This window comes from Chrysemys picta, chromosome 1, assembly GCF_011386835.1.
Source record: "Chrysemys picta bellii isolate R12L10 chromosome 1, ASM1138683v2, whole genome shotgun sequence".
In the NCBI taxonomy this organism is placed as follows: domain Eukaryota; kingdom Metazoa; phylum Chordata; order Testudines; family Emydidae; genus Chrysemys; species Chrysemys picta.
Window position 1 is genome coordinate 103,534,273 of NC_088791.1, and position 14,595 is coordinate 103,548,867.

A 14,595-nucleotide genomic window follows, 5' to 3' on the forward strand; every position below is an offset into this window, starting at 1 on the left:
TCCCAGGTGGCCCCTAACTGTGTATTCCTCATTTTCGGCGTGCCCAACTTGAGACCCTGGGTCTGATCTGCAGAAGTGCTGAGCACTCACGGCTGTAACTGCAGTCAGTGGGAGCTGTGCTTTGAACACAAAGGGTACGTCTACACTTACCTCCGGGTCCGGCGGTAAGCAATCGATGTTCTGGGATCGATCCCGGAAGTGCTCGCCGTCGACGCCGGTACTCCAGCTCGGTGAGAGGAGTACGCGGCATCGACGGGGGAGCCTCCCTGCCGCGTCTGGACCCGCGGTAAGTTCGGACTAAAGTACTTCGAATTCAGCTACATTATTAACGTAGCTGAATTTGCGTACCTTAGTCCGAAGTGGGGGGTTAGTGGGGACCAGGCCAACGTGTTATATAAAGCTAAGTACTGTGAAAAGTCAAGCCCTGTATGCCTCTAAATGGGCACCCAAAATTACTGGGCACTTTTGACTTTAATCTGTATGCCTCAGTTCCCCATCTGTAAAATGGGGCTAAAAACCTCTTGCCTCAGAGGGGTGCTGTGAAGATAAATTCACCAATGCTTGTTAGGAACTAATGTAATATGATGAGTGCATCATAGAAAAGCCCATAAGGAAATTAATAGTTCTGCATTCAGTGCAGGGTGTGGATGGTATGCAATAAATAAGGCCTGGGGTCACACAGGGAGGAGAAAACAAAACATTGAATAATGCTCATTCAGTGAGCACCACCCATCCTGTGCACTGAATGAGGCAGGGATCCTACAGAAAAATAGTATGTCATCATATAACTAAAGCCTATATCATGCACACACACAAGGGGAGTGAATTAGGGCTTCACAGGTAACCTTAATTCTGGCATTTCCTAATATTTGCTACTTTAACATTCTTTTAAGGTACTTTTTAAATGTAATAATCTATGCTCAGATACCAGAATGATGGGCAAAATGTAAGACCTGAATAGAATATGTGTAAAATAATATTTATAGCTAAATAGTACCTTTAATCCCTAAGGATGCCTAAGTCACACATTTCTCCCTTGTCCATCCGTAGCTGTATGATGCTAGTTTCATTTTTTGGAGACTAAATGATGTGCTCCACAGTCCTAACCCAGTGATCTTGTCCCGTGTGTGCCGTACCAATCCCTTTGGTGGGGTTCTGTCTTTCCAGCTACTTCAAGAAAACCATAAACATCGTCCTGCAGTTCATTCCAGAGATGATCTTTATCCTCTGCCTGTTTGGTTACCTGGTCTTCATGGTTATTTTCAAATGGTGCCACTTCGACGTCCATGTATCCCAGAAAGCACCGAGCATTCTCATCCACTTCATCAACATGTTTCTGTTTAATTACAACGATCCTACAAATGGCCCCTTATATCCGCACCAGGTAGGGACTCGAGTATTTTTACACCTAGCTACTTACCCCAAGTTTAGAGAGCCGTTTCAGCCCAGCTTCATTAACTGGTGTGTGTGGGCCCCAAGCTGTGTTAGTTTGAAAATTAGACAGGCACTGGTACAATAAGCAGGTTAGACCCCAAACTGGTCCTACCCTTCAAACAGTTCAAGTCAGTTGAGAAAATTTCTATGGGTCAAATTCTGCCCTCTGTCACACCTCCGTGTGCAGCGGGTTGTGTAGGGTGGAATTTGGTTCTAGTGAAAGCAATATCTCCTCTTAAAGTCTAACCCTGCTGCCATTTTGTTCCGTAAGAGGCAAATCCTGTCTCCAGGCAGCAAAATCAATGTTGTTATTGGGGAGGCCCCCAGGGGCTCAACTGCCAGGTGCCAGGCTGGCTGCGGAGGGTTGTTTTCCTGGAATTCAGGTTGGTCAGGCTGGCTGTGGAGGGTTGTTTTCCTGGAATTCAGGTTGCTCCGGTAGTGAGGAAATGGCCTAATTGCTGACCCCAGTGATGACACGCTCAAGGCTGGGAGAGTGACTGTGGAAGCGAAGCGCTGTAGTGCTCTATTGTCTTGTGTCAAGTATTAGAGGGGTAGCCGTGTTAGTCTGAATCTATAAAAAGCAACAGAGGGTCCTGTGGCACCTTTAAGACTAACAGAAGTATTGGGAGCATAAGCTTTCGTGGGTAAGAACCTCACTTCTTCAAATCTGAAGAAGTGAGGTTCTTACCCATGAAAGCTTATGCTCCCAATACTTCTGTTAGTCTTAAAGGTGCCACAGGACCCTCTGTTATTGTCTTGTGGTGACTCCGTTTTTAGGGCTGCTCAGAAATTTTTTGGCAAAACTATTTTTGACATAAAACCAGGTTTTGACAAAGCAATTTTTTCCCCAGAAATGTCTGCTTTCCTCTAGAATTTCTGATTTTTTCATTGGAAAAGCTGAAAACTCGACATTTTTCGCTGAAAACTTAAATGTATTTGTTTTCAGGCAATTTTTGATCAAAAATTATTTGGTTTGGAGGTTCTCTACTTTTAATGAAAAGTCAAAATAGAACTGTTTTCCTACCTGCTCTGTCGATTTGGTCAGATAATACATGAGAAGATGTATTTGCAAACTCATGCTGGTTTCAGAAAGTCCAGCTGCGTTCTTTCTGGCTCGTACATACTTCATCTCTAATAGGGAAGACTCTGCAGGACAAATTCTGCCCTTAGTCACATCTGTGCAACCCTACAGCATTCTGAGATCAGATTTCTGTCCTGCAGTTTGGACTCAGTTACCAAGACTGTTGATGATGCCTGAGATGGAATAAACTCGCTCTACAATAGCTGTGTAGGGTCTGCAGTGTTAACAGGAGTGCAAAGGAGAGTATGTGCTTATTTTTGTCACCAAGCAAGCAGACGACACTCTGGAAGCACACAGGGAGCAGATCAGTTGAGTGAGAAGGGGCCATTTTTACTGAATCACTTTTCTGACCATAATTGCACTTGAAAAACTTTTAAAAAAGCTTTTGTGATGTCCCTTTAACAGATTTCCCCCCTTCCTCTCCCCTTTGGTCTCTTGTAGGAAGAAGTCCAGAGCTTTCTGGTCATATTTGCCCTGATAGCTGTTCCCTGGATGCTTCTATTTAAACCTTTCATCCTCCGAGCCAATCACCGGAAAGCTCAGCGTATGGTAAGGGCACAAGTCTGTGGCTGCATTCTGAAGTTGCAGACAGCTCTGTTTGCGGTAGGATGGGGGCAGAGCTGAAGATTAGAAGTGGGATTTTCCAAAGCACTCAGCCTAGGACCTAACTCTGCTCCCCTTGAAGTTAATGGGAGTTATTTACCAGTGACTTTGATTGGAGCAGAGTTAGGCCAACACTGAGCGTTTTTTAGAAACTATATCCTAGCTCAGAAGCAGTTAGAAAAAAGTAATTGTGAGGCCAGTGGTCTGGTGATTGCCTCAGTTCCCTGCTGTGCTCAGTTCACAATCACTGCTATGACTGATTGCTTGCGCCATATAAACTGGGAGCAGGGCAGAAATGGTGCTCTCAGGGAACGTATACAGTACCTGGGGAGATGCCTGATTTAAAAGTGATTGATTTTAAATAACACTTTCCTCCTTAAATGATAGAGCTCATCTCATAAAGCCCCTGGTCCTACTCTGTTGCACATAACAGTCAAAGCTGCTTGTGAATTCTGTTCTTTATTGCATTTGTTTCTAATGAGTTACTTTTCTTGGTAGTTAGATGTGACTGGAGTATCTTTTATCTGGCCCAGATGTTTTCATTTAAAGAGAGATCAGCTGGTTATGCTAAGTGACCTTTTCCAGTCCAGCAACTCAGAACCTATCGTTTGTCCTGTAACTTCTTACTGTGTAACTCTTCTGGGACTTTCAGGCAGGTTTTACATTGTTGACTCCAGCTTCTGCTTTATGCCAATAACATTTGCTATCTTTCCTCCTCTTTCCATCTTTCCCCCCTATTCCAACCAATGATTTTCATATGTCAGCTGCCTGATCCGATCTTAGATTTTGCCAGATTCATACAGCTCCAACAAAAGGCACTCTTTGTATGACATTCAAGACAACTCTGAGATAAGCAGGCATAACAGAGATTACTGGTGCAACAGAACAAAGCACATTATTATGAGACCTTTCCTACAAAACCTATTGGAAGCATTAAAGAATGCCAGGGTACGTCCTAAAAAGCTGCTGCATCCGTACTAGAATGAAACTTTTATTGTGCCATATATTAAGTTTGCTGTAGGATTCTTCACATGCTCGTTTATGGTCTTTAGAGGCATGGATCAAGTCATCCTGTATGTATTATAATGCTATGCACTTTGATGATGCTCCACAAATACTGGTTATGGAGCGAGAGAGTGGATAGTCTTGAGATTTTGCCACAGGATATAGGTCAGGAGATCTGGATTCTATTCCCAGATCTCGCTCTCGGACTTACTGTGTGACCTTGAGTCTCCGTGGGCCTGATTCTCTCCTCTTGCTTATAACCGCGTGACTCCATTGGCTACAACTATTCTTGATTTGCATCGTGTGATTGCAAGGAGCAAATCAGGCTTTCAGTGCCACAGTGTCCTCATCTGCCCAATGCAGATGGTATCCCCCTGCTTCACAGAGGAGTTGCAAGTCTGAAGCTAGTGCATGTAAATTATGTTGGAATCCTTGGCTGGAAGATGCTCTAGAAATTAAAGAATTTATTTATTCCTAGTGATGGAAGCAGAAATACACTCTTTCTCTAGTCTAATAAATGTCTGACTGTTGCTGAAATCACCATTACGTCACATATAGTCTGTGCTATAAATATATAGGGGATTTATGTACTGCATACGTATAGATATAGTTATATAGTGCATCTATTGACCTGTAGGACCATTAAGACAATTAGAATAATACAAACCTAGCCACTCTCTTTTCCTTTTTGAAAGCTCCAGACACCGGCCATTTCAGAAAACCCTGCTGGTGACATTGAAGTGGAGATCATTGACTCCAATCACGCCAAGAAAGCTGGTCAGGAAGACCATAGTGGTGGCCATGGGGGACATGATGACCATGATGAAGAGGTAGGGAAATCAGAACATTAGAAAGGGGGAGGAGCAGCCCTCATGAATCCTACCTGCAAGGCCAGACTGAGGTCTTGGAATTTGCCTGCAGCCTTTTCGATTGTTTCAGGGAAAGCTCTTGAACCAGTTCCTTCTAAGAGAAGAGCCCCCTGAACCTTAACCCAATGCTCTGACCAGATCTGAACCTAACTTTGTTGAGATTCAGACAGGTATAACATTCCCTCTCGCTCCTTCCGCTCCCCATCTAGAATTGTTCAATTTCATGCCTCACTGAGTTTATATCATATCATAACATACTTCCTGTGGGAGAACCTGTTCTTTTGTATCTTTCCACCCAGTTCTGTGAATCCATGAGGTTCAGATTTTGAGGCTAAGCATCAGAGATTTTGGGTGTGAATCTAACTATAGGAACTTCCAGACTAGATCAGACTTAAGGCCCATCCAGTCCCATACCCTGTCTCTGATATTGGCCAGTACCAGCTGCTTCAGAACAAGGCATAAGGACCTTGCAGAAGGCAGATGTGGAACAATCTGCTTCCCATAGAAGTCTCATCCTGCTCTCTAATTATTAGAGTTGGCTTAAGCCCTGAAGCAGAAGGTTTAACATCTCCCCCTACCTTCTGAAGTTTTGCCCGTCACAAAGGTCTGGTTTACACTACAAACTTATATCAGTATAACTATGTCGCACAGGGGTGAAAAAAATCCACCCCCCTCAGTGATGTAGTTATACCGACCTAACCTATGTGTAGACAGTGCTATGTCAGCAGGAAAGCTTCTCCCGCTGACATAGCTACCGCTCTTGGGGAGTTGGATTAACTACACTGATGGAGAGCTCTCTTTAGAGCATCTTCATTAAAGTACTACAGTGGAGCAGCTGCATCGGTGCAGTGTTTTAAGTGTAGACTTGCCCGAAGGAAAAGCAGTTATCCTGGCGGAAAAAGCACAGGAGTGTTCTGCATTAAAAGAACCTGAAATCTGGAGAGGAAGGTAAGAGCAACTAAGATAGTGACAGAAGTTGGGCGTTATTCTGAATATACTGATCCAACACCCACTTAACACAATAGAAAGACTCTCATTGATTTCAGTAGTGTTGGATCAGCCCCTTTGTGCTCCACATTTATTTCAGGGTTGCACCCTTGCAGCCTGTAACGTGCGTGCGTGTGTGTGGGTCATTAGGCCTGATTCATTTGAACTGGGGGAACCCAGGATATGTGCCTCTGGCAGCAGACACTCTGCCTGGAGTGGGGTTCACAGCAGTCCCGGATGCTTCAGGGGGATGGGGTTCATAGTCAGCTGGCAGTTCGGGAAGTGGGATTGGCTGGCTGAGGGGGAAGCTGGCTCTTAGGAGATTCACTGATTCAGTATATGTCCCCAGAAGCATCTGCCAGCAGGTTTCCTGTGCAGTTCCACCCATAAATTAAAGCTTCAGTTCTTAGGGGAGCCCAAGGAGGACGGTGGTAATCTCACTGTCACTCCCCGCCAGGAGTTAAATTGTAGGGTTGGCAAAATATGGGGTAGTTCTTTAGCAGTTGCCTCAAGTTGTCTTTCTTCTGGGAATGGTGGGCTGGGAAAATAAAGGAGGAGGAACAATTTTCAAACCTGTCCTTTTGACCTGTGAAGTACCCATGTGTTGCTCCCCTTGTAGTGAAGAGGAGAAAGGAGACCAATGTGCAGCAAGTTCATAGGCAGCACTGCTCTGATAACAAGCAGCACTAAATGAGCGTAAGTGAAGCAGCTTCATTTTTACATCATTTCAGTTCAATTTTGGCGATACGTTTGTCCACCAAGCTATCCACACTATTGAATACTGCCTGGGCTGCATCTCCAACACGGCATCCTACCTCCGGCTGTGGGCACTCAGCTTGGCTCATGCACGTGAGTTATCGCTCGATGGTCGTTATTATTCAGGTAGTGATCGTGAAGGGCTGCTACAAAAAGGATTTTATTAGAGCTGGCTGGGAATTTTTTGGCAAAAAGTTTTTGGTGGAAAATTTTGGTTTCCACAAAAATCAACATTTGCCCACAAAAAAATTGATTTTGTCAAAATTTTTTGATTTTCCATCAGGAAAATCACACCAAATGTCAACCCAAATGAACATATTTTGGTTTGTCGAACAAAATCAAAATGTTTTGTGGCAGTTCAGTCTGTGTTCACCTAAGCTGCCACAGTATGGGGCACAGGGCACTTGCAGGTTTAAACTAGTGTAAATGGTGGATTCTCTGTAACTTAGTCTTTAAACCATGATTTGAGGACTTCAGTCACTCAGCCTGATGTTATGGGCCTACTACAGGAGTGGGTGGATGTGGTTCCATGGCTTGCAATGTGCAGGAGTTCAGACTAGATAAACATGATGGTCCTTTATGGCCTTAAAGTCTGAGTCCCTCTGGTGTCTTCTAATTGTGGTGCCTCATGTCCCCGCTGTGGCCTTGGCTCTCTGGCTGAACTACTTTTCCCATGATGCACTGAGGTTTCCTTTCTGACTGAACCCTCATGGTCCATCATGGGAAGATATAGCACATACGGGGAACCCAGCCCATAAAGGAGAATGAGCGCACGAAGCACCAGAATTACAACTCCCCATGGGTTGTCCCCATGAGGGCAGCTCAGGCAGACACAGATTAATGTCAAACTGATGTGAAAAGAAATACTTTGATTCTGTGCAGCAAATAAAAATGAAACATTTTGATGTGGGAATAGCTAAACATTTCATTTTGATCTGAAATTTTCCAGTCAAAATTTTTTAGCACTCTCCATTTCATGAAAAAATTTGATATGTCAACTTTTCATCCGGATTCGGGATGAAACAAGTGTTAAAATATCAGAATTCCCTGCAGGACAGAATTTCTGTGGTGTTTTTTTTTTACCAATTCTAAGTATTATTATATATTTATTATTTATATTTTTGTGGCACCCAGGAGTCCTAGTCATGGACTGGGGGCCCCACTGTGCTAAATGCTGTCCAACACAGCACCAGACAGACAGACCCTGCCCCCAAAGAGCTTAAAATCTAGAAATGGGCAACTACAGAAGGAAACCTCTGAGTGCAGAGATCCCTGGATTGGAAGGGGTGAGCTGCACTTCCCCTTATAACATCCTTGTTGGCAAATAAGTGAGTCTAATAGGACTTAATTAGAAGCCAAGTCACACTAGCCTTTATACTCAAGATAAAGTGATAAAAAGTATAAGAAGCTTGGGTAAAAGGATGACATGCACTTAAATATACAGGTACCCCTTTTATGAACATCTGAAAACCTGTTTTTCTTTTAGCAGAGGTGTTCATCACAACTATTGGCACCTAAGATGATACCCCATTCATCTGAACTCTTACATCAAAATATAGTTTAAGGATCTCTCTGTACTGTCCAAGGAGACAGAAGAAGGATGATCCAATGGTTAGGATGCTAGCATGGACTGTAGGACAGCTCGATTCAATTCCTTGCTTTGCCACAGACTTCCTGTGTGACCTTGGGCAAGTCACTTAGCCTCAGTTTCCCATCTGTAAAATGGGGATAATAGTACAGATGTGTTGTGGGGAGAAATACAATGAAGATTATGAGGTGCTTAGATACTACAGTCAAGAGGGACATGTAAAAACTAGGGCTGTTGATTAATCGCAGTTAACTCACACGATTAACTCAAAAAAATTAATCACGATTAAAAAGCTTAATCGCACTGTTAAAGAATGGAATACCAATTGAAAGTTATTAAATATTTCTGGGCGTTTTTCTACATTTTCAAAAATATTGATTTCAATTACAACACAGAATACAAAATGTACCATGCTCACTTTATATTATTATTTTTTATTATAAATATTTGCACTGTAAAAATGATAAACAAAAGAAATAGTATTTTTAAGTTCACCTCATACAAATACTGTCGTACAATCTCTTTGTCACAAAAATGCAACATACAAATGTAGATTTTTTTTTGTTACATAACTGCACTCAAAAACAAAACAATGTAAAACTTTAGAGCCTACAAGTCCACTCAGTCTTACTTCTCGTTCAGCCAATCGCTCAGACAAACAAGTTTGTTTACATTTACGGGAGATACTGCTGCCTGCTTCTTATTTACAATGTCACCTGAAAGTGAGAACAGGCGTTTGCAAGGGACTTTTGTAGCCGGCGTTGCAAGGGACTTTTGTAGCTGGCATCCCAAAATCATAGGATAGAATGGTCAGAGAAATAATGCTGAACCCCAAGAGAACCCACCTTTTACATAGGCACCTATTGCCACAGAAATCACAGATCTTAACATTAGCTGGAGATCAAGTAGACACTCAGTAGTAAGAAAGGGAACTGATTTTGACAGTAAGGATGAAATGCAAAACCATAAAGGACACTCCTGGCATCCCACTGACTGGGGGACCAGAACTACTACAATGGCACAAACTATTATAACTCTGATAAAAACAAATGGGAGATCTCAGGAGGAAGCAGCCCAGATTTCTCTAAAGATCTCTGGCAGGTGCAGCCACACACACAACTCTGCAAAGGGACATAGAGACAGACCCTCAGCTAGTATAAACTGGCAGTGCTCCACTGGAGTCGATGGGGCTCTATGGAGGACCAAGACATTACACCTCAGCTGCACTATATACCCACTTCCCATTACTTCTACATACAGCTTCTCTTTAGGGAAGGCATTGAGAATGATGGAGCACAGAACAAATGGATTGGTTCCATCCACCGAATGGGATGGGCGAATGGATTTTACCATTGTGACGGTTGAACTGTTCTTGCTCTCCCCCCCTGCTTGCTTTGCAGAGTTATCAGAGGTCCTCTGGACCATGGTGATGAACATCGGACTCAAGAACAGCGGCTGGGGAGGACTTATTGGGGTCTTCATCATCTTTGCCATCTTTGCAGTTCTGACTGTAGCTATTCTGCTGGTCATGGAGGGCCTCTCTGCCTTCCTGCACGCACTGCGCCTTCACTGGTACGTATTCTACCAGAGGAGTCTGTCCTTCATGCTATGGAAGCCTTTTCTAGTGCACTTTCTGGGAGACGAGGGCACACATTTTACTGCAGAGAGTCCATGATGACGGGTGTGGAGAGGGGCACGGGTGAGGGCATGTACATACCTAATTAGAGAGTGAGACTGTATGCCTGGGTAGATGCTCATATTTGTTACAGGATGTTGTCTATTCACAGCCATATTATTGTACCTCAGGCTTTTGCCGTAACACTGCTCGCTATTGCACTTACCTGTTTGAAGATGGGCAGGCATGCAAAAATATGTAAACAGTCAGGTGAAGTGGCCTAATTGAGACCTCCAAACTCATATCTGTTGGGGAGTAGCTCATGTTTCTTCTTCGAGTGCTTGCTCATGTCCATTCAACTTAGATGTGTGTGCTCGCCACATGCACTGGTGCCAGAAGTTTTTCCCTCACCACTATCCGTAGGGGACCAGCTCTGGTGCCCCCTGGAGTGGCGCACACATGCCGCAGTATATGGGGTGACGCCAGTTCTCCCCACCCTCAGTTCCTTCTTGCTGCCAGTGACGGTGCTAGAACTGTTGCTACTTCAGCTAGTGCTGTTGCTGCTCATTCATACAAACTAGTTATCTCTTGTATTATAGTGTATATTGTTTTCTGTTAGTATTTATAAATCCTTAGCTAGAGTTAGAGACTTTGTAGGTCCCGAACAGGACTTTGCCTCGGGGCGGGGCCCCGATCCCCGGGCTTTAAGACCTGTGATCGCTGCAAGAGACCCATGCTCGTTAGTGATCCACACAGCAGTTGTCTGCGTTGCTCGGGCAAAGGACACATTAGTGAGAAGTGCAAAATTTGCAATTCCTTCAAGCCAAGGAGTAAGAAGGAGCGTGATGTTTGTTTAAGAGCACTTCTTATGAAGTCGGCCCTCACCCCACTGGAGTAACGCTCCGACTCAGCACCGACTTTCATCACAGTGCCCCACCGGGACCGTTCACTAGCCGGCACTGGTCCCCATCCGTGTCTTCAACTAAGAAGCCCAAGAAGGTGGTGCGAGGCCGATCTCCAACCTCCCACAAGGGAAAGGATAAGACTGGGTGTGAGTAAGGTCCCATGCCGGGCAACTCTTCACCCACATCAGGATCTCGGGCCCAAGCTCCTGTGGAGCGTTGTAGCCCAACCCGTTCCCTGCCAGCTACCCTGGATAGCGCCAGAGGCCTCCGTCAGCTCCAGGTGCCGTCCATGCCAGAGGCCCTGCAGGTGATGCAGGAGATCATGTCCCTCCTGGTGCCGCCCACACTGGCTCCTGCTGTTCACCGGTCACAGGATAAACCCACATTCGAACCACCACGGTCCCCACCTCAGGAGGCACCGTTCCCAGTCATGGGGGACGTCCCGCCAACACTCGCCCTCCTGTAGCCACCACGCATCTGACCGCAACAGGCAGACACCGCGCAGCCCCATTCGGTCCCCGGCCCTTGGGCACAGGCAGAGTGGCTCAAGGCGCAGCTCGCCGGTCACTGGGCGCAGACCTTTGGGGGCACGCACCCCCTTGCAGGAGTACCGATCCTGGTACCACACCATGTGCAGGTGCTTCCCGGCATCGGGCCCACTCTGACTCCTGGTACCGCTCCTTTCATCGGAGCGGTGCTCAACTCTGCCTGTGCCAGGGTGTTCCTACCTGCTTCCAAGGGTACCGCTGGGAGTCACCTAAGTTGAATGGACATGAGCAAGCACTCGAAGAAGAAAAGACCATTATCTTTTCTGTAACTGGTGTTCTTCGAGATGTGTTGCTCGTGTCCATTCCACAACCCACCCTCCTTCCCCACTGTCGGAGTTTCTGGCAAGAAGGAACTAAGGGTGGGGGGGAACTGGCGGCGCCCTATATACCGCGACATGTGTGCACCACTTCAGGGGGCGCCGGAGCCGGTCCCTTACGGATAGTGGTGAGGGAAAAACTTCCAGCACTGGTGCATGCGGCGAGCGCACACACCTAAGTTGAATGGACATGAGCAACACATCTCGAAAAACACCAGTTACGGAAAAGGTAACTGTCTTTTGTAAGCTGCTTCCTGGTGGTGGAAGATTTAGTGTTAACTCACTGTTCCACCTGCACTTAGGGGTTCAGACACTTTTCTAAGATCTTATAAGAACTCAGACTGATATGTAAAACAAATCCAATGCAAGGAAAAAAAACCAACTCATCGGCTCTGGAGTTCTCTTGGAGGGCTTGCGTTGTGTACTTTCCATCATGTGACATTCCATCCCTGACCACACAATACAATCAGCAAAAACCAGCTTGTAAAGCTTGGAGTCACTTGATATGGGGCTGGAGGGCCTGATAAGTTTGCTAGCTCAGATTCTATTGTACTGCACGAAGGAGTGAACTTGGCTGCCCTTGGTGGTTATCAAAGCTCTCTCGGATATTAGGTTTAGTGTAGGAACAAGGGCCTAGTTTTCCCTGCTTCCATGATACTGGTGATTGTCCCCTCACTGACAGTGTTTTCAGACTGATGTATGAGAGGGGCTGTAAAGGTCAGTGACTCTTCTGAATTCCTTTTGCAGCCACAGCCGTTACTCTCTTTCAAAAGCTTTACTTTCCTCCTTGTACCCCCAATCAGGGGCCGTCCTTAGGCATACACAGAATACGCAGCTGTGTAGGGCACCATGAAATTTGGAGCACCAAATTGCCCCAAATTTCATGGCGCCCTAGGCAACTGTGTGCTGCATATATGGCAGCACCAGCCCCGGTGACCAGCCCTATCCCTCAGCCGGCCCCCCCCTGCAAGGGGCAGGGCCGTCCCTAGGGGAGTGTGGGGCCCCAGACAACTCCATCCGCCCCACCTCTTACCCTTTCCCCCTGCTCCACCCCCGGCCCACCTCCATTCTGCCTCTTCCCCCAGCGACCCCGCACTCACCGGCAGCGGCGGGAAGCGGAGCAACCCGGCCCCAGCCCGCTCTACTCTGCCAGCTCCCAGCCACGGCGCTCCGTTTCTTGCCACCGATGAGTGCAGAGAGGTTGGGGAAAGGAGGCCTCCTGCACTCACTGGTGGCAGGAAGCGGAGCGACATGGCCCCAGCTGTGTTGCTGGGAGGAGCAGGGGGTTGGGGAAAGGTCGTTCCCCCCCCCCCCCCCCGCACTCACCGGCGATGGGAAGCGGAGCGCTGCGGCTGGGAGCTCGTGGAGTAGAGCTGGATGGGGCCGGGCTGCTCCGCTTCCTGCCGCTGCCAGTGGGAAGGGATCCCTTCCCCCAAACCCCCTCCCCCGAGTGACATGGCTGGGGCCAGGGCGAGGGAAGCGGAGCGGGCTGCTCCCGGCCCCCCGCTAATCCCCTGGACCACTCTGGACCTGTGGGGCCCCCAAAAGTTGCCCCCCAGCTCCTGCCTCCCAGACACTGGGGGGGAGGCCTGGGGTCCCACAGAGCCCCCCTGCGGGGGGGGGATGCGTAGGGCACCCAAATGGTTAGGGATGGTCCTGTCCCCAACCCAAGGAAGGTGGGAACCAAATACGTCAAGGGCGGTTCTTCTTCCTTTGAAATGTAGTTGTCAGTGGTGCTGTTGCTGGTCCTGCCCCTTTCCATTATGTCAGAGGGGCCCTCAGGAAACCCTACCTCAGCCACCAGTCCAGTCCATATGCACATCACAAAGCTGTAGAGATTCCTGAAACTTGTGCATGTTTCTGACACCCACCCTCCACTGTTAGTTAAGCTCCCGATCTCTTTCTTCCTGGAGCTGCTAGTTTTTTCTTCCTCACTACTTGACTTTTAAATGTTCCTTTCTTCCCTCTCTCCCCACACCCCTGTCGTCTCTTGCAAGCTCATGTAACACATTACAGTGCCTCTTGAACTTCTCTTTGTGTTTATTTTTCCCCTACCAGGGTGGAGTTCCAGAACAAGTTCTACGTGGGGACAGGTTATAAGTTTTCTCCATTCTGCTTTAAGTCTATCATAGATGGAACTGCAGAAGACTAAAGACAACTCATTGCAAAAACCCTTTACTCCCTGGACCAAATTTTTCATTCCTTGAAACTGATTACACTCTGGAGTACAGAAACCTCTTCAAGTGAGCGTCATATTCTATGTAGTTAAATGGAATTGTTGCCCTGGCCTAGCACTAGGTACAAACCAGACACTATTCTCATTAATTAAAGGGTTAACTGTGTCATACTTTAGCAAAAATGTTAATCTAAAAGGTGACCATTTCTACTTATACAACGCTAAACTGCAAATCAGCGGAGCAACAGAACAGAGAGACAACACCCAGCATGTTGGCCAGATCCTCAGCTGGTGTACACATGCATCTCTCCATTGACGTCAATGCAGAGTATCTGGCCCTATTTGTAGGAGTCATCTGTCTACTCTTTGAGTTAAAAACAGAGGATGTGTACTGTTTTGAAATAAATTGTTGTTAATCAACTCACATGTGTTTTTCTCCCTTTGCTGTCCTGCTTTGTGTTTTTGTTTTTTAAGAAAACATGTAAGTATTGATTCAGATGAATTCCTTGGGTGATCAGATGACAACTGCATGTGATGAACCCCTGTACAAGATTACATTTCTTAATATAGCACACAAATACAATTCAAAGTAACTGAGAAAAATGCTTGCTTTTAAAGCCATACTTTACTCCGACAAAGCGCTTATTATCTTATTTGTTCCAGGAATTAACATCGCTGGATTATAGGTTTTCTCACACACTGTCACTTTAG

The 14,595-nt window shown here is 46.2% G+C and overlaps 1 protein-coding gene across 5 annotated transcripts in view; it reads left to right on the forward strand.

The window, feature by feature from the left end:
* Positions 1-14,308, forward strand: part of ATP6V0A4 (ATPase H+ transporting V0 subunit a4) — a 54,660-nt gene extending 40,352 nt beyond the window's left edge. For 4 of the 5 annotated variants that reach the window (XM_008171137.4, XM_024107783.3, XM_042851639.2 and 1 more), the window contains 6 exons: positions 1,168-1,384; positions 2,957-3,064; positions 4,819-4,953; positions 6,711-6,828; positions 9,724-9,895; positions 13,767-14,308. In XM_008171137.4, the coding sequence (XP_008169359.2) occupies positions 1,168-1,384; positions 2,957-3,064; positions 4,819-4,953; positions 6,711-6,828; positions 9,724-9,895; positions 13,767-13,860 (844 nt within the window). In that variant the 3' untranslated portion in view covers positions 13,861-14,308. Of the gene's footprint in view, positions 1-1,167; positions 1,385-2,956; positions 3,065-3,882; positions 4,067-4,818; positions 4,954-6,710; positions 6,829-9,723; positions 9,896-13,766 lie in introns of those variants that run through there. The other variant, XR_006174775.2, reaches the window with a different exon arrangement.
* Positions 14,309-14,595: the final 287 nt, after the last annotated feature.